The sequence below is a fragment of the Poecile atricapillus genome, chromosome 12, assembly GCF_030490865.1.
Source record: "Poecile atricapillus isolate bPoeAtr1 chromosome 12, bPoeAtr1.hap1, whole genome shotgun sequence".
NCBI lineage: Eukaryota > Metazoa > Chordata > Aves > Passeriformes > Paridae > Poecile > Poecile atricapillus.
The window spans coordinates 16163841-16187317 of record NC_081260.1 but is presented as its reverse complement, the minus strand read 5'-3'; the positions used below and the strand labels follow the sequence as shown (position 1 = coordinate 16187317).

Genomic DNA, 23477 nt, shown 5'->3' with positions numbered 1-23477 from the left:
ACTGGGCCAGAATGGGAATCTTTAATACATTTGCCTGTGTACTGATAGGTAGCACAGGAAACTTCACGGGTTTGAAGCATAAGTCATTTTGTGTTCAGACCCTTAAAATCGATGTGGCAGTAACTTCCTGTGCAAAAGACAGCTGCCCTGATGGCTCAGGACTTCTTTCTGGAAGATCAGATGCAGGACAGACACGTGGAGTCAGCTCTTGGGGGAAATGCTGAGGCATCAGCAGCTTTGGGTGTGGGGGCTGTGCCATGGCCCTGGGAAGGGCCAGCGCTCCAAGCAGCACTGGCCAACAAATCCTTTGCTGATCTTAGGTTTTAATTGTGAATTTCCTTCTTTCAGAAGTGTCCAGTTTCTCAAATTGCTATCTGTCTACGGAAGGGCACATTAGATATTTTCTTGGTCAACATTCAGATTGTTAATCAGTCAGAAACAATTTGTGATTTCAATGTTCTGGATTGGAATTTGCCAATTATTTTGAAAATGGTCTGGGTAACTGAAGAAAAAGGTGGAAAGTTAACATAGGAGAAGAGACAAGGTTTTTTCAGAGATAAAATTGTACTTTAGCTACATTTCCAAAAGTTTGCAAAACTTTTTTCTGCTGTTAGCTCTGAACTGCAGATTAGAGATTTGAAAAATGTGAAGGAAAGGAGCAGTGTTGTAATTCAGGTGAAACCCAGGTAACACGGGAGGAGTCTTGAACAAATATAATTTAAGAAATAATGTGTGGTAGGGAAGGAGAGCATCTGTGCTCTAACTTGGTAGAAAAAGTATTTTCCACCTCTGCTGTTGCACCTTCAGAATGCTTCCTGTTCTTAGTTAGGGAATAATTGGATTATAACTCTAAAAAAAGGAGAGAATATCCATCTTTGTAGTTTGCTAATATAGCAAGAGAAGAGGGGAGCTTTGGCCTTGAGATTTTGGGACAATATTTTAGCTTTAATTAGGCTTTGATCTTGAGCATTACTTAAAGGAATTCCTCAGTTCATCTTCAGGGCAATTATAACAAAAATATTTGGTTACAAAGGAGTCCTAATTGTAAAACCATTAGTCAGCTCTTCTCAGAATTCCTCTCCAAGACTTGCTATAAACTTTGCTCATTATGTCAGTAATCATGTCTGCTCTGTCTTCCTTCTGTAGTGTTTTCAGATGAGAAAATTAAGCAATCCTGATTCATCATGTAGGACAGGGAAACTAATTAAAATTCCAGGATTAAAAAAAAAATCTGGAAGTTGCTACTTGAGGAGAAGATGAATATTTGAGGTGGCATTACCCAACTTGGGAAGGATGCTCAGACACCAGAGGAGAGGAGGGACAGCTGTGGTTCATTTTCCTTTGGAGAAAGGCTGTGCCACCTCCTCAGAATGGATGGAGCTCCACAGCAGGGTCATGCAGTGCTTTGTTGAACACACTGGGTTGCCTCAACACTGGGTTAAACAATTCCAAAGGAAAATCCAGCTGATGAACAGAGGAATGTTCAGATGAAAGATGTCTGACTCACAAATAAACTTTTGTAACTTTCTGGGAAAATAATGTTAATTTCTCTTACCGAAAATTCTAACTTTAAATAGTCTAAATATACATGGTTTAATATTGGTGTAGATTCAAAAAACCCACTCCAAAATTTAGGCAGGTGTTTTCTGGGATTTTGGTGATCGTGGCATTGCTTGCTCCAACAGCTGTATATTGCACTCTGTATTCAAGAAACTTCAAACCAGAGCAGCAGGTTTCCTTAAAAATAAATCTTCATGGCCATGGTTTTTCGAAATCCCAGAAATGACAGATAATACATGGATATTGAACTTTTTATTTTCTAGAATCTGAAGAGAAATGAAGAAATTACCCTGCACCTTTGACAGCTTAAACAAAGCTGGAAGTACCATCACATGCAACTGTCAGTGTCTTTTACAGATTGAAATCTCACAGAATTGGGCATTTCAGATTTAATCCTCATTGCTTTGTGTTCTGTGTGATAGCAAACAGCAGAAGTTCTGGAGCTCACCATGTCAGTCTCATGAAGTAAGGATGGGCTCCTGTTAGAGAGGATTGGAGTTCCTGTTGGGAAACCATCTGCAGATGGAGCTGTGCTGCTCCATCACCGCACTGCAGGCTGCGGGCTCAGTTCCCCCAGCTCAGGGCCTGGAACACCACAATGCACTGGTGGAGCCACCTTTATTCAGTGAATCCTGGATTTTGTTGTCTTTGCAAAAGATGTCCTATTTATGTTCTTCACTATTGCCTTGCAGGAGCTGAAAGACTTTTTTAGGTCAGTTTGTAGTCAGGAGCAATTAGGCACTGCTCAGCAGACATCTGTCCTTCATATGCTAAGTAAGCACCGTGGTCCAGAGCAGCAGCCTCTGGTGCTGGAGCGGGGCTGACACTCTTAATGAAGTCTTTGTCAGTACAGATAAGCCCTGTCAAAAGCATCCCCTCGTAAATCTAGTCAGGAGAATCTAACCTGAATTTAGCTTTTCCCTGTTATCACACTGATCTCTACAATTTAAAAGTGGAGGAGGTTATGATAAGATTGATTTAACAGCCTTCACATTATTCTTTAAAATGCAAACCCTATCTTCCTCCTTACATTTTTTTTATTAGTTTTTTTAGTGTATGCAATAACTATCTATTCAGGAGGGTATTTTTGGTATCTTTGAGGCTTCTGAAGTGCCAGTACACACTGCCAGAAAACAGAGTTAAATCCTGTAATAACTTTTATTTTGCAAGAACTGGTGATGTTTTCGTTGCTCTATTATTTTTATTCTCAGACTTGTTAAGATATGCTATGCATGATCACAAAAGCTAACTAATCCAACATATGTTTAGAGTATGGTATAGAAATTTTAAAGAGAGAGAAGAGACTTTATTTGATTAACAGCAGAACCATTAATTTTTTTGTGATTTAAAAGCAGTAAATAATCTTTTTCAAGCAAGAAGGTGGTAAATGGAAACTGGGAAGTGCTCAGGGAGGGATGATCACTTTGTACAAATCAGTTCCTTTGGCTCCACCTGCAGTACATGCAGTTCAATAAGTGTTTTGCCAGAGCACCTTCACAGGCTGTAATAGGCATAATATGTTGTGTAAGCAGTAGATAAACAATAAACTGCACTTTCCAGTATTTGACATAATGCATAAGAGAGCCAGTCTTGGCCAAAAAGCAGTATTATCTCTATTTTCCTTTTCTTCATACCATCCCCTGAGTTGTTCTCAGCAATACCCATTTACCCTCCAAATAATTTGATTTTGGACTACGGTGTGTTTGGTCAGAGATGCATACAAGGAGTAAAATGGAAATTTTGCATTTGATTAAGTGTTGCAAAATACTAATTTTTATCTATTCTGCATCTGAAGAATCTTGCCATGTAAAATGTTTTGAATGTATCAGACTTGGTTGTTTTTTCTTTAAATCTGGGAAAGCTGTTTTACCTGTCCAACAAGTTTTCTTTTGTTCTTTACAGGAGAAATTACTATGGTGGAAACTGGGCCAGCTTTAGTTTTTCAGGATTATTGTCCTGGATTAAAGAAAATCAGGTAAAAAAAATCCCAAATTGCTTCTTTTAGGCCAACTTAACATTGAATCTCTGTTGTTTGCATGATTTATTACAAGACAAATTACCTCCCTTCTTTTGCTCTTTGGTAATTTGACAGATCAAAGAGGTTTGTAGTTCCCAGCTTTACTGGTTGAGCCTCACCCATCTGGCCTGGCAGGCTGAGGCTCTGATGTGCCTGCCTTGTCAGTCTGATTGAGGCCACACTTCTGGGTTCTTGAGCTTAAAGAGAAGCAACCACACCATTGTTTCAGTTCCTTTATGATAATCTGATCTTTTCAATTTCCCCTTTGATTATTTTCCACTCTCTGACATTTCAGCCCTTTTATTTTTGTTTGTATTCAGCTGATTCTTCTTTAGAGGGAAAAAAGTGGGTGCTGGATCCTTCCATTGAAATGTCCTGTAACCAGGACAAAAAGATGAATGCTGATAGTGTATTTTTCAATGACCAAAGTTTATCTGATTCATGGCAGTCCACTAGAAGCCTTCCAGGGAGGATATTTATTCAGGAGATGGAGCACTTGGGCTGGATTAGCAAATGGCTGCTCTGTTATTTACGGAAATGCTTGGAGCCTGTTGGGCCGTAGAAGATGGAAGTTTCTCAGCTCAGTCTCACGCCTGTTCTTTACACTGTGCTGCCTCCTGGCATAATCAGGGCACTTGTTCAGTGCCAGAGCTTCATATTCTTTGAGTTCTGTTGTATGATTTAGAGATTCCTGCGTGCACAGATTAATACAGTCCCCCAGGTCACCATGTTTTCCCATGTGTTCTCCATTCAGAGAGTTTTGTCACAGAATCTGGAGCTACCCTGGCTGTGGCAAACCTATCTTTTAGGAGGTTGTATTCCAAGTTACATTCAACTCTCTACTAAAGCCTGTACTTCATTTAACACTGTGTTTCAGATTACTAGAGCCAATGCTGTAGTACAAATGTCGGCATGGTGTAATAAAGTAACCAGCTCTCACTGTTTTAACTCAAAAAATATAAATAGAAAAAAAAATTAAGACAGGTAAGAGCAGGTTTTTTTCTTATAGTATTAGGGGCTGTGTATTATTTGTGTCTACAGAGATTTATAGTTGAAGAACAGCTTGCACAGTACAATATGTAATTTTATACTTGTTCTTTTAAGCAAAAGACAGATCTCAGTGATGAATGTGACGACTGGAGAAAACTGATCCTTGAGGATGAAGAAGCAATTCCTCTTAGCAGCAAGGATAAAACTATTCAACATGTTGAAGATTTCTGTTTTGGAGAGTAAGTAGAAATCTAGAAATTCATGAACACTTTTGTATGCCCAGGGGTAAAGGATCATGTTGTGCTTTTGGTTTTAAGGGTTTCACCACGCTGCCATATTGCACATTGTCTCAAAAAGTAACCCTGGCCTCTGAAATGTTGCTCCTGTCCTTGGGCTTTGTTGACATCACTTCACTAAAAAAACCTGATCCTTCCTAAATGACCTCTCTGGGTGCAGTGTAATTTGTTGGCCAACTTTGTGAGTTTGTGATTTACTTCTGAGTAGAAAACAGAAGTGTTGTGTTTAGATTTTAGTAGTAGTAGGCAGTTGTGCACTGAGATCAATTCAATTTTTCCATTCTTAATTTGCCTAAAAGCTGCTGTTCTTGGTCAAAAATTAAACCCCTAAATGCATGCAAAATGAACCACATACAAAAGAACTGGAACACAGACAGAATACTGTAATTATGACATACTTCCTTGGGCTAAAATGGTAAAGTAATATTGCACTTTGTCCTTTTTATATGTAATAAATTTAACTAAATTAACTGGGTATTTATTTATTTATTTATTTATTAATTATTTTTATCTTCTGGGGTTTGCACTGAACTGAGCACTCTCCAGAGTTCCTGAGAGGAAATTCTTTGAGGTAGTTATGTAAGTTTAACCTCAAATCCCTTAGAGAATACCATAGGTAGCTAAATGAAATGCTGACACATACTCATAGAGAAATACAGCTTTTTTTTCCTTTAAACATCATAATTAGGGGAAAAAAGATGTGAATTGCATAAATACAATCTGAAGGTCACACACTGAGACTTTTCCAAGGTTCTGTACTGCACAGTAACGGTGCTTGACTGGATTTAAGATAAAGTAATGCTTATTTTAAACCAATAGCACTTGGATATTGTAATTCTCATCGTGTTGTCATAATAAATATTGTTCAGAACAAGAATTAAATCAGATGGAAAGGTTTCATAGTCTTTTAACTTAGTGTATGATTTTTGACTGATAGCTGGCTCCCAAATGAGTCCTGTAGCACTGAGATTTCACACTTAGAAGTGACATTATACTTGGGTAAAATCATGCTTTTAAGCATTCAATTTAGCAATTTAGTACAGTGCTGTCTGTCTTGGTCATCACCAAAAAAAATCCCCCAATCCACCCAAGGAACAAGGATAAGATTAATAAACCTGGCAAAGAAAAAGTTCTCCAAAAGAACTTCAAACTTTCTGAGAGAGTCAATTACTGTGTTTCTGACAATTTACATGTTCTGCCTAGATTCTGTTGTTTTTGCTTAACTTTTGTAACTCCTATGAAGTAACCATTAAACATTTATTTTGAAAGAATAAACAGCTGGGTAGCAGTATAATATACACAGTGCAAATCTGAAATGAATGGCCTTAGAACAAAGTGCATCCATCAAAGGGAAAGAATACTGTGTCTACAACAAGCTGGATTGAAAAAAGGCAAATGGCTGAAAAATAAATAGTGAACACCTGTGCTGAATAAATTAACCAGCTGGTTGGCAATTTTTCATTTGACCTATCTGAAGGGGTTGCTGTTACAAGGCATTAATAAGACACATTCATTTTAAGATATTCCTTTGTTAGTACCATTAATTGATGAATGGTGGAAGATAATATTCTAAATTTACACAACAATTTGTCTGCAGATGTATTATTTTTTTCTGAATTAGGAGAAGAATTGTCTGTACAGAAGTTCAATTTGAGTCATTTTTATAGACAGTTCTTACATTATTCAGGGATATTTGGTCCTATAGGAAGGATGGCATGAATTTAGATTATATACAGCTTTTGGGCTCTCATAAAAAGTGTGGAGCTGCAAATCATGGAGATTTACCTGTTCTTTAATGGGAAGTGAATGGAGATTTAAAATATGTAAATATTTCTGTTACACTGCTTTTCAGAGTGATATAGAAAAACACAGTGTGTTATGAATCCAAATTTATTTTGATTAAAAAAAGTAATAATCAAGTATGTGTAAAATTAGATTAACTGTTCATTGAGATTTAGGGAAGGTAGAAAGAAAACCTTATTCTGAAATTTTGTGTTATAAAGGTTTAGGATGAGTTAAGTAAAAGCTTCATTCTTAATTACTGAATTACTGGCAAGAGCTTTTGCAGTTTTCACAAACACCATGTTCCAGAATCCTTAAAAAAAACCCAAAATCCAGATAGAACCCCAAAATTTTACTGACTTCCATTTATATTTGTAGCAGAGATTACTTTTTCAAAAAACATTTGACAAAGGACTTATCTTTCTTTGATATTTTATAGTTACTTAATGCTGGCAATCTGAAGCAAAAAGACATAATTAATGTATAGAAACAGCCTTCTCTCATTAGTGCTTCCTTGTAGCAGTTCCTGTATTTCCCAGGGCAATATTTTAGCCCAGTCATGAGTTAAGTGCTTCCTGGTGACTGTGCCCAAGCTGGGAGATTGCTTCCAAACTTTTCATATGTCCATGTGAGCTCCATGGGTTCATAAATGAGGAGAAATTTTTAAAGGATTTGAGGTTTTTGTTCCTTCTTGAACAGAAATCCTGCCTCTGCTTCCATCTGTAAGGCTGCAGGTGTGTGAGGGAGCATTTTGGTATCGATGCTGAGTAATTCCTTGCTGTTCTGGGAATTTTAACCATCCTGTTAATACTCAGTGTTTGCAGGTCACCTTTAAAATCATAGTTCATTAGTTTTCAGCCAAGATTAAATTGTTTATTCAGTGCATTAATGGCTTGTGGTATAAAGATAAAAAGATAGTTTGGAATTATTGCTGAACTCCTTTCACTTACAATGACACTGATTTGATTCATCTCAGCTGGTAGTGTAAACTAAACCAAGTTCAAAAGTCCTGCTTTCTAAGGGAGGTGTCACTGAAGTTTAACATAAAACAAGTAGATGAGATTAAAAGTGAAGTGCTGCTTTATAAAGGGAATTTTAAAGAAATGTTATGGAACAGAAATGAACTGTGGAGAGTAAATTTTGTGTGGGAATGTCCCTCCTGTGACTGACTGCCTTCAGCCCCCGTGCATGGATTTGGAGCACTTGCATAACAGCATTGCTGCTTGAACAACGAATGAGAATGCAAGGGCAGCGTTGAAAAAGGAATTGGAAAGTTTTATTTAAGCTTTGGGTCAAAGTGGTCTGGTTCTCAGTGGCCCTGCTGGGATTGTGGCTGCAGAGGAGCTCGGTTGTGTAAAGCTTGTCTGTTTTCTTCAGGACAGTATCGCAGCTTAATGACCTTAATGCATTATTGCATTTCAATTTCATGGTTTTTAATCCCATAGGGAACACCTAATCAAGTTACTGCTTTTATTTCAAAATACTACATTTCTGTTGTTTATGTAGTTGTGTATTGTTTCACTATGAGGGCCTAGATTTTCATTTTGAGATCCTTCTATTTTTGAGTATATGTAAAGTAAAAACTCAAATTTTTGTTGGCATTTTTTTTCTCCTCAATAAAAATAGTCCTCTTGAATTACAGCTGTGCAGCCAAAGAAGCAGAGTTTGTTAGTGGGCAGAACACCTGAATGGGCCAGGATAAAGAAATTCTAATGCTTTTCCTAGAAATGCTTGAGGTTTCTGTTCTGGCACCAACTCAAAACTTCAATCAAGTTTTTAAGACTCTTCAAAAAGACTTTTCCTCCCTGTTTTTCCCCTCTGTGTTTTTAATCAGTCAGGATTCAGCTGAAGGTGTTGAAGAAGCTGGTGCACTGCCAAAGCTGCCTGTGTTTGGAGCCCCTGCTGCCCAGGGGGTTTCTCCAGGGTCAGAGGAGAGTCCAGCAGTGGAGGGGATTTCTCTGGGATCAGAGGAGAGTCCAGCAGCAGAGGGGCTTTCTCCAGGGTCAGAGGAAGAGAATCCAGCAGTGGAGAGCCCTGGAGAGGAGCCACTGACCCCAGAGCCAGAGCAGGCCCTGGGCACTGAGGCAGCTCCAGGGGATGGGGCAGGAGCAGCCCCTGGCAGTGGAACTGCTCCCAGCACGGCTTCGGGAGAATCTGCTCCGGAACCGGCAGAGACGGAAGCTGCACCCTCTGAAAGTGCTGCCCAAGAACCAAAGAAGATCACCTATTCCCAGATTGTCAGAGAAGGCAGAAGGTTTAATATTGATTTAGTTTCTAAGGTAGGAACTAATTGACTCTTTTTGTATAAGGACATTTACTGTGCTTAAAATGCTGACATTTGTTTTAAAACCCTTCATGTTGAGACAGCACCTTCGAGGCAAAATAGTCACTCTTGAGAAGTAAGACTTGTTATCCCTAAAACAAACATGAGCTATTTAATATGTGTCCTTCAGTGTTTTATAAGCAAAGAGATCAAAAAACACAGCTTAGAAATACCACCATAAAAGTAAATTTCATTAAATACAGCACTTAGTATCAGCAAAATCTCTCTTTTTAAGTAGTACCATTAAAAGTTACATTTTTAAGCAAGAAAGAGCAATCTGCATGCAGATTTATCTTTTTAAGAAAATAAAAAATGTGTTTTGCAGCACAGGGATATTTTTTCAAAGTTGAATATTTTTCATATTTTGCCTAAAAAGATTTTTCAAATCTCTGTAAACTGAAAAAGAAACTCCCTTCACTAATCCATTCAAGTCTTTGTGAAGACACTACAAAATGCATTATTGCAAACTTCATGTTCCAAATGTGAATCCCACTTCCAAATATCCTCTCAATGACATCTTGAGCACCAAGATCCTTCCAGTGGGTGTTCAGTCATCATTCAGTCACCACCAGTGGGTGGTAGTTAAGTAGATAATGGTATTTTTTATCCCTTTTATACTGTGGCTGACCCTCTGTGGGACATGATGTAAATTGCAGCAAATCCCAGAATTCAGACACAAGAGTGGTCAGCAGGGCAAGGCCAGGACTGTGGGGGGTTTCCCTGGCACGGGAACATCGGCTTCCTTGTGGTGTCCTCGTCGGCATCCCAGGAAACCTTTATCCAAAAAATTCCTGTGTGATCTTGCCAAGTCTCTTCCTCAGGACCACGAGACTTTTCAATACAGACATTTTCAGTTCATAGCTACATTTCTGGCCCTTCTGTATTTCATCATGTATTTGTAGCTTAAAGAAAGATGATTGAATTATATATGACTAAACCTTAGCTTGGGAGTTAAGGAATTTACCTATGGAAAAGGTGACTCTTGGTTCAGGGGGTTTAGGGAGCAGCCAGTGAGGATTTTGTTGGGTACTTCACTGATCCTTTTCACCCACCACATCCTTTCTCCTCCCTGTGCAGTTGCTTTATTCCCGGGGCCTGTTAATTGACCTCCTCATTAAGTCCAACGTGAGCAGATACGCTGAGTTCAAAAACGCCACGCGAGTTCTCGCCTTCCGAGAAGGGAAAGTAGAACAGGTACCAGAAAATCACGTGCTGCACGTGTTTCATCTCTTCTTAAAGTCAAGAAGCTTCAAATTGGCTTTTTGAGAACTTTGTGATACAAAGCTGGTGCTTTTTCCTTAATTATGATTCTAATTTAATTTCTGCAAGAAAAGATGTCTGTATGTGTTATATATAAATATTAAAATAAAGTCAAAGCAAACTAAAATAAGGTTGTGCAGTCCAGTATATTGACATAAATTTTTACCTCAGGCTAAATGTTTAGGCCATAACTGACTGGCAGTTAATTCTTGAAGATTAGCAGATTTTAGGTTTCAAGATTCTAACATAGACTTGAGTTGTCTCTATGTGATGTACAAGAGAAGTCACTGTGATAATGGCACAGTTCATACAAACTCTAGTGACTACCTCTGTAGTCAGAGATGCAAGTGAAATTAAAGGGAAATAAAAAGAGGAAGAGGCTGGAAAAGATTTTTGAATATTCTTATTGTGGAAAATTAGTAACTTTAGTTACAGTAGAAAATAGGGGAAAGAAATATGTAAGAAAATAACTATAATTGAAAACACTAATTTGAAGTATTTATTATTTAATCAGACTGTTGTTGCTTGATGCTGTTAGATTCAGTGTGGAAAGTGTCAGAAATTATTAAAGAATATTTTGCAGGTGCCTTGTTCTAGAGCAGATGTCTTCAACAGCAGACAGCTCACCATGGTGGAGAAGAGAATGCTCATGAAATTTCTGACATTTTGTTTGGACTATGAAGAGCACCCCGAGGAATACCAAGGTAATGTCTCATTGAACAAGGCCCACTCCCTTCCTACCAGTTCCTTCAGGGAGGCACAAGTCTGAGAGCTCTCCTATGTTTTCACGTGGTTTATTTGTACAGATTCATTTTTAAAGTATGCTTTGACCTTTTCACTTTTAGTGTTAAATTCTTCTACTTAAGCACTTGCTCTTCTAGTTCCCACATCATTTATTATTTACATTTTTCTTTAACAGCAAAATTATATATTACAGCAAAGTTGCACAATGCTTTATGTCATTTTTAAGTGTTTCCTCCCCTCCCCCAGGTATTTTTTAAAATAATGTGATGTATCTGAATTTTCTGTCTGTTTTTTTGGATACTACATAAATCTTTACAATACGTTACCACAAAATCAAATGGAGAAAATAGAGTTTTTTAACTATGAAAGTAAATGTAATTTAATGCTCTTTAGTTGTAGAGGGCAAGTTCAAAGTGCTTTTATCAACTGTTGGCTTATTTAGATGAGAGGAAATCAGAGTAGATTTGAGCTATAATGTGCAAAGAGTAACGAGCATCAGGTCAAAGAGGGAAATGAGTTTAACAGGAGGAAGGTGCTTTGGGTTTGTGCTCCTCAGGGTACAGAGAATGAAATGATGTCCTCAGTTCTTGGAGTCTAAATGTAAACTAAGGCAAAGAGCAAAAAATCTGTCAGAAGGAAATAGTGAGGAAAGAGGAGTACAAACATCCGAGAAAATTATTAAACATATGCAAGAGAAAAATAGTCAGTATCGTGATCTGGTAAGATTAAGAAAAGGAGTCTGTAATGAACTCCAGAAAATCCTGAAGGGGGAAAGACTCATTAGGCTGAAGTGGTTTATTGATTACAGGTGATCTCAGTTTGCTGCTGCTGGAAGAAATGGAGGTGCTCAGATTGAGGATATTGGTGGTATTTAGAAAATTTATTAAGTAAAAGAAGGAGATGCCACATCAATTTTAAATGAATCCATTGATTCATATGCCTAAACAACATGAGATTTATTTTACTTCCAGAGACAGTTCTAAAAGATTTTGTTCCTGCATTTTAAAATAGCCTGAGAAGTAATTGAGAATATTTTGAGTCAGATTAGGCTAATGTAAAAACTTCAGAAATTTAAAATTGCTCTTGATGAGATCATTGCATTCGTGGGAAGGCAGACTTTTAATAGGAAGAGTTCACGAGCGTGAAGAATTTTTTTAAAAGCTTTTCTTTCTGTAAAATATGGAATTATATAAGAAGTTCAAAGTGAGGAAAACTTGAGAATTTTTTTAGAATGATAAAACAAAAAAACCTGTCATTTTACAACTTTCTGCTTGGCTGTACAAAGAGCAGTAAGATACATTTGTAATAAAGCAGTGGTTGAATCTTGAACAGAATATATAGCTTTGTAATACTGGTCTCTGCATGGATGGAAGTGTTTCTAAATTAATTAGAAATTTATCCAGGACTGAAATAAGAGCAGATTTCTGAACAGTATGGAAGTATACTATTCCTTAAATACAATTTTCCTGGAGAAAAATGTTTCAGTTATGAAGATAAGTTTTTCAGACACGTATCAATGCCGACATCTCCCAGAAGACTTGTGTTTCTTTGAATTTCAAAATGTGCCAGCAATAATACTATTTTAAAGGGAAGGTGGAGTGATCCCTTTCTGCTCTCTGTCTCATCCACATTTGTTTGTTGCCAGCAAGTCATCAAATTGAAATAAATACTTCACCTTCTCATCTCTGGATTGTGGCACTGTGTGAGAGGCTTCTGTGAGGATAAATATCCAGTCTAGCCCCGGCAGTGTGGGTGCAGCAGTCCTGTTCTAGAGTGGGTGTCATTTGGGGTAATATTCTGGGTAATTTACAGGAAACAGCGTCCCAAGGCACGTGAATGGATTTTTGTCCACAGTTTCTCACTTTTGTCTCAGGATTGGGAAATGGAGTTAGATCAAGTCTAACAGGATGAATAAGTGATGCCATTAGAGACCCATTAAGTGGGTTTGTGATATTTTGAAACATTTTAATGGAGTGATATTTCTGTCTTCTGAGAAAACTCACTTTCTGGGAGTAGTTTTTCTAACTTTCCTTGTCTTGGATGATCCATTTTCAGCAAGATGTTTGTTGAAAAAGTCACTTTAGTTTAGTGAAATCCAAAAGCACTTGTTTGAGCTGAAGCACAGGAGACAGTGCAGGTGTTACATGTGCTCAGTGCCTCACGTTCTTTTCTCTCAGACTACGAGAGCAGCACATTTGCTCAGTTCCTGCAGACACGGAAGCTGACCCCCAGCTTGCAGCACTTCATCCTTCACTCCATTGCAATGGTGTCAGAGACTGAGAGCAGCACTCTGGAAGGTCTTCAGGCAACAAAAAAATTCCTGCAGTGCCTTGGCCGCTATGGCAACACCCCGTTCTTGTTCCCTCTGTATGGGCAAGGAGAGATCCCACAGTGCTTCTGCAGGTAAGCCTCACTTATCCAGACATATATTCCCAAAAGGAAACCCTTGGTGATGTAAGAGGTATCATTCACTAGGATAATACTTTGCAACATTTTTCATTGTATTACAAATGCAGCTTGTAGTAGCTGCTGGCTGTGGTGGCTGTCTGTAAATTAAGTTAATAAGTGCTAGGAAATGAGAAAGCCATAATTTAACCCATACATAGCTACCCATTTTAAATCTGACAGAAGGAGACTCCGTGCTATCTGTCCAAAAGCGTGACTGTGCATTTGGGTAGGTTGAAAAAGTTTGTGTGTGTGTCTTCCCTGAATCTACAGAAGATCCATGTTGTCAATTGCTGTTACTAATTAATGCTGAGAATGCATCTGCCATTCACATGTAGATATTTAATGATGAAGTGGATTGTTCTGAAAGAGGAGAATGGTGTCACGTGTCCGGTTCACAATTAGATTTAGAACAAACCTTTCTACATCACAGACTTTTATGCAGACTGGGCAATTGATGTGAAGTCCCATATTATGCTCTTGGCATCATTTTGTAGCTCTCTCAAGACTACAAGGTTCCAACTCCTATGAACTGAACAGCAGAGGAGGTCCTGTGCAGCCCTATTTCACCGAATCACTGCCACATTCTGACATCCCAAACAGCAGCCATATGTTCTCCACTCCTTGAGCCTTAGAAAGCGAGTAAAACAAAGAAGCCCAGCGGGTTGCAGGATAAACCACGATCCACTTCAGCCCCTTGAGCTGTGGCAGTGACCGTGCAGTCCTTGCCCTGGCTCCTGAGGTGTCCCTGGGCCTGTGGTTCTGGCACGGAGCTGGTGCTCCGTGCTTTTGGGGACCATCAGGGATCCGTGTGCAGAGGGTGGGCGGTTTTAATTTCAGTTGTTTCCAACAGTTCAACTGCCTTTTAAAAGGCTGAGGGATTTTTTTCATCTTTGCTTTTGCTGGCAAGCAGCCTTTCCATCTGCTCAATGTGGGTTTAATGTGGTAACCTGTAGGTCTGAAGTAAACATTAGCTCTGTTTAAAAAAAGCAGCTTTGCCTGGTGAGGCCAGTTTGTCTGAGTAATATATTTGTACATTGGTCCTTTAAATAGCAGTGCACGCTCTTACCTGCTTTGTTTGGTGCTGGACAAGTTCTGCTTTTTACATGTGTGCTACTATGAAATTGTGGTTTACAGCACGTTGTTGGGTATTGTCTTCCTGTTTGTCTCTGTGAGAGATTCTGTTTCTCTTCTCCAGAGCAGTAGTTAAATTGCTGCCAGAAGAATGGCCTTAGCAGCTTGAGCCTGCTTGTCTGTGTGTAGGATGGATGCAGTTATATGTTGATAGAAACATTCTGGAATAATTGTGCTCCGTTGAATAGAAATGTTATTTGCTACCATCTTTTGTCAGTTGCCTTTCATCTGCTCCTTAAGCTGTATTTATATGGTGATTTAAAGAAGTGCAGACCTATGTAATTAGGTGATTGAACAATTTGTGAACAAGAGTTGGGGTTAGGTAGCTACTTGGGATACAGTCATGCAACAGAACTTGTGTCTCTGGATTTTATGGATGTCTTTGTGTCTTTATAGGACTTCATGTGAAGCCAGGTATCTGTATGTGACCAGCAGATGAATAAATCAGAATATTACCAGAGCCATTGAAGTAGTACAGTTGTGGCAGTTCAGCCTTCCTTGACTTCAAATACCTGGGGAAAAAAGTAAATGCAATAATTAAAATTTTGTTTGCTTTCTTTCTCCTGTAGATTCTTATCCATGTAATTTTTCTTGCATTCTCAAAATCCCTTCGGCTTAATTTTTTTATTTAATAACCAGCACATGCAGTTTTCTAATCTGTAACAGCAATATATTTCAAGAGTTAGCAGTAGATGTGTCTAGAAGTATTATAAATATTCTTATCAGAAAATCATTCTGTGATGACAGGACTTCTTCAGATGGCCCAAACTTTCTATTTAAGATCACTGGTTGCTGCATTTTATGGTTTTTTTTTTGCTAAAATGTGGAAATTCTACAATAAAGAGGGTATTTTAATAGTTGAAGCAAATTAGTCTGTAAAACCAAAAAGTAATTATACTTTTAAAAGGTTTGAATTACAAACATTCTAATACAAAACTTTAAAAAACAATTTTCTTTTGTTTTTAAGTGAACAATGTAGGAGGCAACCATCATAATTTTTGAGATAAATCACAATTTTTAAAGGTGTTCTGCCCTCAGGATTGTGAGCAGTATCCGAGGAATCCTGTTGGGGCTTTGGAGTAAAGAGTCAACACCAGAGCCTATAGATCACAGCCTACAGCTTTTATCACCAGCTTATCAGAGGAAGGTGTCACCTGGCCTGTGATTTCTAACCACTGTTCTATATTCTGCTTTAATGTAAACCTCTTAAGCGTTTCTTGCAGCCAGTTACACTGTGTGTTCTCATCAAGGCTACTGTTATAAATGGCACACATGCATATTGATGGGAATGAGTCAAAGACATTTGTAAGTCACATCCTTGCATCCCAAATGAATCCTGCATAAACACCACAACCTTTTAGAACTGCTGACGACACTCGAGTGAGCAGAAGCGCTCTTTGTTCTTTATTGGTTTAAGCAGGGATGGTTTAGGAGAGAAAATTAAACTTTTATATCACTGTAATGTACATCCCAATATGGTGAGGTACAGATGTGAGGTTTCTGTCTCCATAAATTGGAGTCGTGGAACAAGGAAGGTCATTGGAAGCCTCCTTCTCTCCTGAGCTGACAAGCAGCAAAACTTTACCGGCCCTTTACAGCTTCCTTTGCTTCCTTCTTGTACAAAGCTGTTCTGACTCTCCCTTTCTGATGATGTAGCAATAGTCTGATGTTAAGTAAAAGTGAATATAGTAATATCTCATTCTTGAGGAAAACCCAAACAAGCCTTTATACCTGGTACTGTGTTTGTTTTGTGAACACACTGAATTGGGGGCAGAGCAGGAAAAGTTTCTCTTCAGTTTGGTTTCAGATTCTTTCCTCTGGACTCATGCAGATATGAACATGCAAATGGAATTGACTTTCTGAGAAGCAATAGTTTTTTCCCACATGAACTTTTAGAGGGAATTGGAGACTGTCCACTGTGCCATCTCACAAAGGTTCTACAGGTGACACGTTGTGTCTGTTGTGTCTTTGTTAAGTTGTCCAAAACCTGACAGATGTCAGGGTGGCAGTAGGTGCTGGAATATCCTGGACTTTGCCAAAGGAATTGGTGATTCCCTGACTTTTATGGGTAGTTGGTTAATAGTGCTCATTTCCTATAGATAGACTTTGAACTTTCCCATTGTGTGCTCAGTGGGCAGTGTCACCCTTTGTAGTAGTTCCTGCAGATTCTGGCTGAAATTGTAATTTTGGTCTCCGTGACAGTGACAGCAGTAATTTAGTGATGGAGGAAAGATCTGATTAAGACAGTTCCATCTCTTTCAGTGCCCATATTTACAGGAAGATTAAGAGGCCAGGCTGAGGTAAGATGGATAGTGTGATTGATTCAGAGGGTTCCTGTATATGTTTAAAAATGAATAATCAGTTTTACCTTTACATGTGCACTATTATCTGCTACATATGTCAGAGCTCCTGGGGTAGTCTCAGGTCCTTTAAAATTCCCCATTATGTCCCTGTTACAATCTAGGAAAGTTTTAGTGGTCTGAAATCAAGACTGGAGTTCAGGAAATCTGACTGCAATAATTTATGAAAAATTGGGTACACCATATTTTTCAGCTAAATCTATACATGAGTATCATGTCTTTGCATGTTAGCAAGATGTGTGTGAATTGTATGATTTAGCATATTAATGAGAAATTCAAACCATGTTAATTCCTGGTGACAATCAGGTGTGACAGATTTGAGTCTCAGCACATGTGAAACAATCACAGGTGATTAAAAAATCATAGTGAGATGTGAGTTCAGTCCTCCATTTCAAAATACCTGGTTTTTATATTTATCTATCTCTTTTCACTTACAATTATTCCATTTCTTTGAACAGAAAATGTAATTGGAATTACTGACAACTTGTCACTATTCCTTGGGTTGCACTAAAATACTGAATAGTAACAGTAGCTGCAGTGCTGCTTTCCTCTTAATTGTTTTCACTTGCATTTCAGGAAAATAACAGAACTTCAAATGTAGCTTGGCCTTTAAAGGCAATCTTGATAAATTTCTTCTCACTTTGTTGGCAGATGAATGCAAAATGGGCAAAAAAGTGTTAGCAGGATTGTTTGTAGGATCAGTTGTTTGTTTTCCCTCTAAGGAGAAACTCTTTCTTGGGATAAACATGAGGGAAGTGAGATAATCCATCATTCTGAGACCTGTTCACTAGTGATGGATGGATAGATTGGTAAAGTAACTCAATAATCTTCATTTTTTTCAGGTTATTCACAGATCAGTGAGCCTTGTCGTTAATACAGCTATGGAATGCTTTTGTGTCCTTGCCCACAATATTTCTCAGAATTTGACAGGAAAAGACTTTTAATTTGGAAATAACCTTTGTTGTGAAATGCATTAAGTGGATGAAACTTGGAGAATACCTTCCCATTTTAGATTTTATCTTCTCAGTGAGTGTGTGTGAATTCTTTGTTTAAAAAATTACTTGCAAACATGAGAGCTGTTCTGCTCCTTGCTATTTCTGACTAGAAATTGTGTTCTGCAGGAGTTTATACCTCGTGAAGGCCTTCAGCCATTAGAATCTATCACATGGGATGCTCTGAATCATATGGATGTTGTCAAAGTGTATTGATTGCCCATCCCTAACTAGGCACAGAAAAGTTTTCAGTCAAGAAATTGTATTGAGGGGTCAGACCTACATTGTCTTACTCTCATTCGTAATCATCTTGGTTCATTTTAAAAACATATTTGGAACCTAAAAGCACAAAATACAAATGGTATCATGAGATGCTTTTTCAGGGTTTAATAATTAGGATAATAATGATAATAGGAGGGAGATGTATCTTAATATATTATTTGGTATTACCTCTTACCAGTCCCTTAGCAAACAAATTCCTCTCTGGTTGTGTGGGGATGTGCAGATTGTGCCTTACAAAGTCTTCCTGAGAATTGTGACTCAGACATGAATATTTGCAGCACTATCAGAAGACCTGTGATTGTTTATTACTGGGGCAAATCTGAGATGAGGAGGCAAATTGCATTCAGCAGAGTCCTTTTTCATTAAACCAGAAGGCAGAGAAAGGTAGCTTCCTAAACATGACAGAATTAGTAAAATAGCCCTTGAATTTCATTGAGGGTTAAGAGAACTGGATTTTTTGTGTCTTTTCTGGAGGCAGAGAACACATAAATGGGTTTTATAGATGAACTAATGTTTAGTGACTGGTTCTAGTGCCTGGATTTTGTGCCTTGCCCTACAGTCCTGCACTCCCCAGCTTCTCTGGGAGGGCAGAGTTGTGTAATTGCAGCTGAATGACCTTGGGTGAGGAGCAGCTGCTTCTCCAGCAAGGTCCATGGGGTTTAGAGCCAGCTCCCGTCCTTCCACCTCCCTGAGACAGGAGCCTTGGGAGTGCCTCTGCACTTCCCTGCCCTCACAGCAGCACAGAAACAACTGGACTCTTCTATTTCCTTTTTCTTTTTTTCCCTCTCCAGCTCTGTGGCGATTTCTTAGAATTGCCACAATGCTTTAACTGTAATTTCTAGGCCACTTAAACATATTGCCTGGTGATTTCTCACCTAACTTAAATATAAATCATCTGTTTCTTCAGTTTAGAATCCCAGAGAATGATTCTTAGCCTTGATTCACTAAGAAATATTGCAATATCCTTGAAAAAAAATAGGTTGATAATGTGGTTAACTTTAAGAAATAGCACTTTTATATTGTGACAAGAGTCATTAGTAACATGGCACTTTTATCAGCAATAAGCTGCTGGTACTGCAGTTGTATAAATTACTAACAGTTGAAATTAAAAGAGATTAAACATGGGCTTATTTTTGTCAACAGAATTTCCTCAGCTTTAGAAACATCCTAAGAAATCTACACTGGCACAAAGCAAGGCTGAGGTATAGGAACATAGGAATATATGATGAATTAAGATTTTTATTGATTCGTCTTCTCACATCTGAATTTGTGAAATGGAATTGGATCTTGGATCTGTAAAAGGCAGCAGTGACTTCCCAAATCCCAAAACTTGTACATCATGTAATAGGAGCTCAAATGTTAAAACTCCTGAAATGGTTGCACTTCAGTGCAGTGTGGTCATTCAGAATCCATGAACAATAAATACCAATCCTTGCCAGACTCTGATGAAACAGACTTTAATTACCCGTATTTTGTAATTATGGAGAGAAGTGCACAGAGGGTCTATTTAGGGTCAGTGATAAGTAAATAGAGCTTTGTGCTCTAAACAAAACCAAGCACACCAGTTTTCATCTTGTTTTACTGGCAGACACTGTATTCACTACTAGAATGTTTCACAGGATGTGAATGTATATTTCAATATATGCAGGCTAAATTCTATATAATTTTCTATATTTCTATATATGCAGTCTAAATTCCATACAATCAAAAGGGGCAGTTTGTTAATTTTAAATTTGGTTTTAAAATTCCTAGAAAAGCTGTGAAATATGAAACTTCTTAAAAGATGATGTATGAGTGAGCTACTTTCATTTTTCCTAACCTCTCTCTCATCCCTGGTGGCTTTTCCTGGAGCTGTCACCTTTGCTGCCTGCTGGGTCTCTCCCCATGAGAAATTTGCTGGGGCTGAAATGGGCCCAAGTCTTTGTTCTCCCCCTGCCACCCCAGCTCTGCCATTCCAGCTCCTCTTCCTGCAGCATTTCCCAGTCACAGCCTGGTTTTCCAGAAGGAAGGGGAGATCTGTGGAAAGAAATCATCTTACTGTGGGCTACGGGCTCAAAATACTCTTTATGAGTGAGCTCAGTGCTGGTGGGTAACTTCAGGAACTTTGTGACTGGTTTAAAATTGTCATGTTGCTAATTGGATTTACACCATAGGCTGATTCTCTAATCTTACAGGACCTTTTTAAATTTCACAGGAATAATGAACACAGCCTGCAGGAAAAAGTCAAAATATTTGACTCTTCATCTGCTTCCTTAAGCACTTATGTCACATATTTTTCTTCCCATAGCTCTCCAAATGCCAGGAAAGCTCAGGATGACAGTGATTATTTTCTTCATTAGTTTTTTGGTGCTTTTTTTGGGGGAGGGAGGGGGGATGACGAGATTTGGTGTTAGCCAGGTGGATGCACACAGTGAGTTTTGAGTTTGGTGTGGGAACCCTGTGTTGGGAAGATTAACTAACCATCAATTTTTGTAGCTGTAGCGATTTGATTTGATTTGATTTGTCTGGACTCCACTTGTTAATGTTTTTAGAACATAGCAACATTGGAGGAAAGCCTGATGTTCTAGGGGCCTTTCAGGAAACAGAATTTAACATAAGAATCAGGTCACAGCTTGCTCTGTGTAAAAATAAATTGAAAGAGGACAATTCATTATTTCAGCACTTGCCATGTTTTCCTTTGATCTTTCTCCAAAGCTTGCAGTGCTGTACATGGAGTATTCAGCTTTAAGGAGAGAATAAAGTAGTTTTTACTATAGAAAAAATGCACAGCTAAAAAATAGTCAATTTCTAAAGTAATCACGACATGCATTTCAGAAAGCAGAAGACAAATTATGTGCTAGAAATAAAAACCTAGATTTTGGTGTAAAATTATTTGATACAGTTTAAGAATTCTTTCAGAGTGAACTAAGGCTAGGTCTGTAATTTAAGTGTGTTTGTGGTATCTCAGCACTGGAAATCGAGATGTCAAATGAAGAGACATTCTATTTTTGTTCAATTAATATCACAGAGCATTACATCAAAGCAGTAAACTCCTCTTGTATCAACAGATGCAGCAACCCTGAAGCCTATTTTCTCTCTTGTTACATTAGTGTTTAATTAAAGAAAACAACTAGTTGGAGGCAGTTACTTTCTGTGAAATGTAATGAAGATTTATTTTGTAAGTGACCTTCACTGTATTAGCTGAATCAGTAATCAGTAAAATTAATAGAATAATCAAATTATATACAAACTCATAAATCACTGCGAATATGCTGTCAAAAAATGCAGCTTTTAATATGTCCTATTGTTTCACAGCTGTATTAAAAATTGCAGCTGCTGATTTCTGCCTTGATGGGGACTGAAATGGCATTTAAAGGCTGTGTATGATGGAGGGCTACCAGGCCAAAAACTTTCACAACTGTTAATTTTGCTGTAATATGATTTGATGTCACCAGGGCAAAGTTGAAGCTGAGTACAGTGTTGTTGCTATCTTTCAGCAAAACTTGAATTATTGGTGGAGGCAGTCGCCAGTTAATTAGAGTAATATCAGTTTAAATGTCTGTCATTTAGGGTTAATGGTATCAAAGAGTTGCCTTGTACTTCAAGTGCAGTCAAATCATCTTGAATAGCCCATTGTATGAAAGTAATGCCAGCACAATGATTTTACTTTGTCTTAAATTATTGGGGTGCCATTTAGTTTAATATTTTAGTTTCTGTGTTTAAATAATTTTGGCAAATTCTTCCTAACTGTGTCATTTTTCATGCTAGGCTATTTTAATAGGTGTTTTGGCTGTTTGTGATTGTTTAGCAACACAATCAAAATTCCTTTCCATTTTCATTTTAAAAGAGAAGTTTTCTGCTGGCCTATGAAAACAGGTCGTGCCCTCCTCCCCTGGATAGCAGGTTACTCTTGGAAAGAAGTAATTCACATTTTTGTGCAGCCAAGCAGCAAAGTTCTTTCAGAGCACATGAGAAAAATAAAGTGCATATATCAAAACCCCCTGGCAGTGGTTGAAGTCAAAGGAAGACTGTAATTAATGTTTTTAACTAAGGAATCCAGTTCTAGTTAAGTCAATAGCACTATTCATATATGCAAAGATATGAAATGCATGTAAGATATGAAAATCTTGTATGCAAGGTATGAAATATAACCAACTCAGAAACTCCTTTGAGTTGGTTTGAAAGATTCTGATAGCTCAGCATTAGAGATAACAAACCCAAAGCTCTAGGTTCTCTAAGAATTCTTCAGTGCATGTTTAACCTTTGTGTCATCAGCAGTCTCCAAACAGCCAAGGCTGGGATTCTTGGGATGTATGTCTGGTTTTCCATGAGGAGCAGGGATGTTTTTAGGGAACTGGGTATTCCAGTGTGTCCCATGGTACTTGGTGGTGCTGACAGCTCCTTGGGCTGCTGCCCTGGAGTGCAGAGAGGGGCTTGGTGACACTGTGGGACTGGCTGTCTTTGAACTGGCTCATCTGACATTAGAATGACAAAATAATTCCGTTTTTGGAAGTCAGGGTTGCAAACTGAAAGTTTCCAGGTTCGTCATCTGTGAAGAGATATCAAATACTTTCATTTCAAAATCACAGAATCAGAGACTGGCTTGGGTTAGAAGGGACCTTAAAGCTTGTCCAGTGCCACCTTGCCATGGGCAGGGACACTTTCCACCATTCCAGGTTGTTCCAGGCCCTGTCCAACCTGGCCTTGGACACTTCCAGGGCTGGGGCAGCCACAGCTTCTCTGGGCACCCTGTGCCAGGGCCTGCCCATCCTCACAGGGAGGGATATCTTCCCTATATCCATATAAACCTATCCTCCTTCATTTTAAGGCTGTTCCCCTTGTCTTATCCCTCTGTCCCTTGTCCCCAGTCCCTCCCACCTCTCCTGGATCCCCTTTGGGCCCTGAAAGGGGATCTGAGGTATCTCTGGAGCCTTTTCTTCTCCAGGTGGGCACCTCCAGCTCTCCCAGCCTGGCTCCATCCCTGTGAGAACTCAGTGGCTTCCTCTGGACTCTAACATTTCCACACCTTGCTTCTTTTGGGGGGCCCATCCTGTCAGTAAATGAGTGTTAGCAGCACCTCAGTGCTGTGCCTTGCTGCCCACTGACACTGTTTGCAGTTGGCAGTGCTGCAGTAAGCTGTGTTTCCTGTGTTGCAGGCTGTGTGCTGTGTTTGGGGGGATCTACTGCCTCCGTCACGCCGTGCGCTGCCTGGTGCTGGACAGAGCCTCGGGACGGTAAGGCTGAACCTTCTGTTTATTCACAAAACACAGGTGAAAAATGCCTTAAGTCAATTTAAAAAAAAAATTATTCTTC

General features: G+C 38.7%; 1 protein-coding gene across 1 annotated transcript in view; it reads left to right on the top strand.

Annotated features, from left to right (window-relative positions):
- CHM (CHM Rab escort protein) overlaps positions 1-23477 on the top strand; it is a 54017-nt gene that overhangs the window by 12885 nt on the left and 17655 nt on the right. The window contains exons 3-9 of the mRNA XM_058847962.1: positions 3463-3535; positions 4682-4806; positions 8480-8924; positions 10046-10162; positions 10812-10932; positions 13150-13375; positions 23321-23398. Of these exons, the coding sequence (XP_058703945.1) occupies positions 3463-3535; positions 4682-4806; positions 8480-8924; positions 10046-10162; positions 10812-10932; positions 13150-13375; positions 23321-23398 (1185 nt within the window). The remainder of the gene's footprint in view (positions 1-3462; positions 3536-4681; positions 4807-8479; positions 8925-10045; positions 10163-10811; positions 10933-13149; positions 13376-23320; positions 23399-23477) is intronic.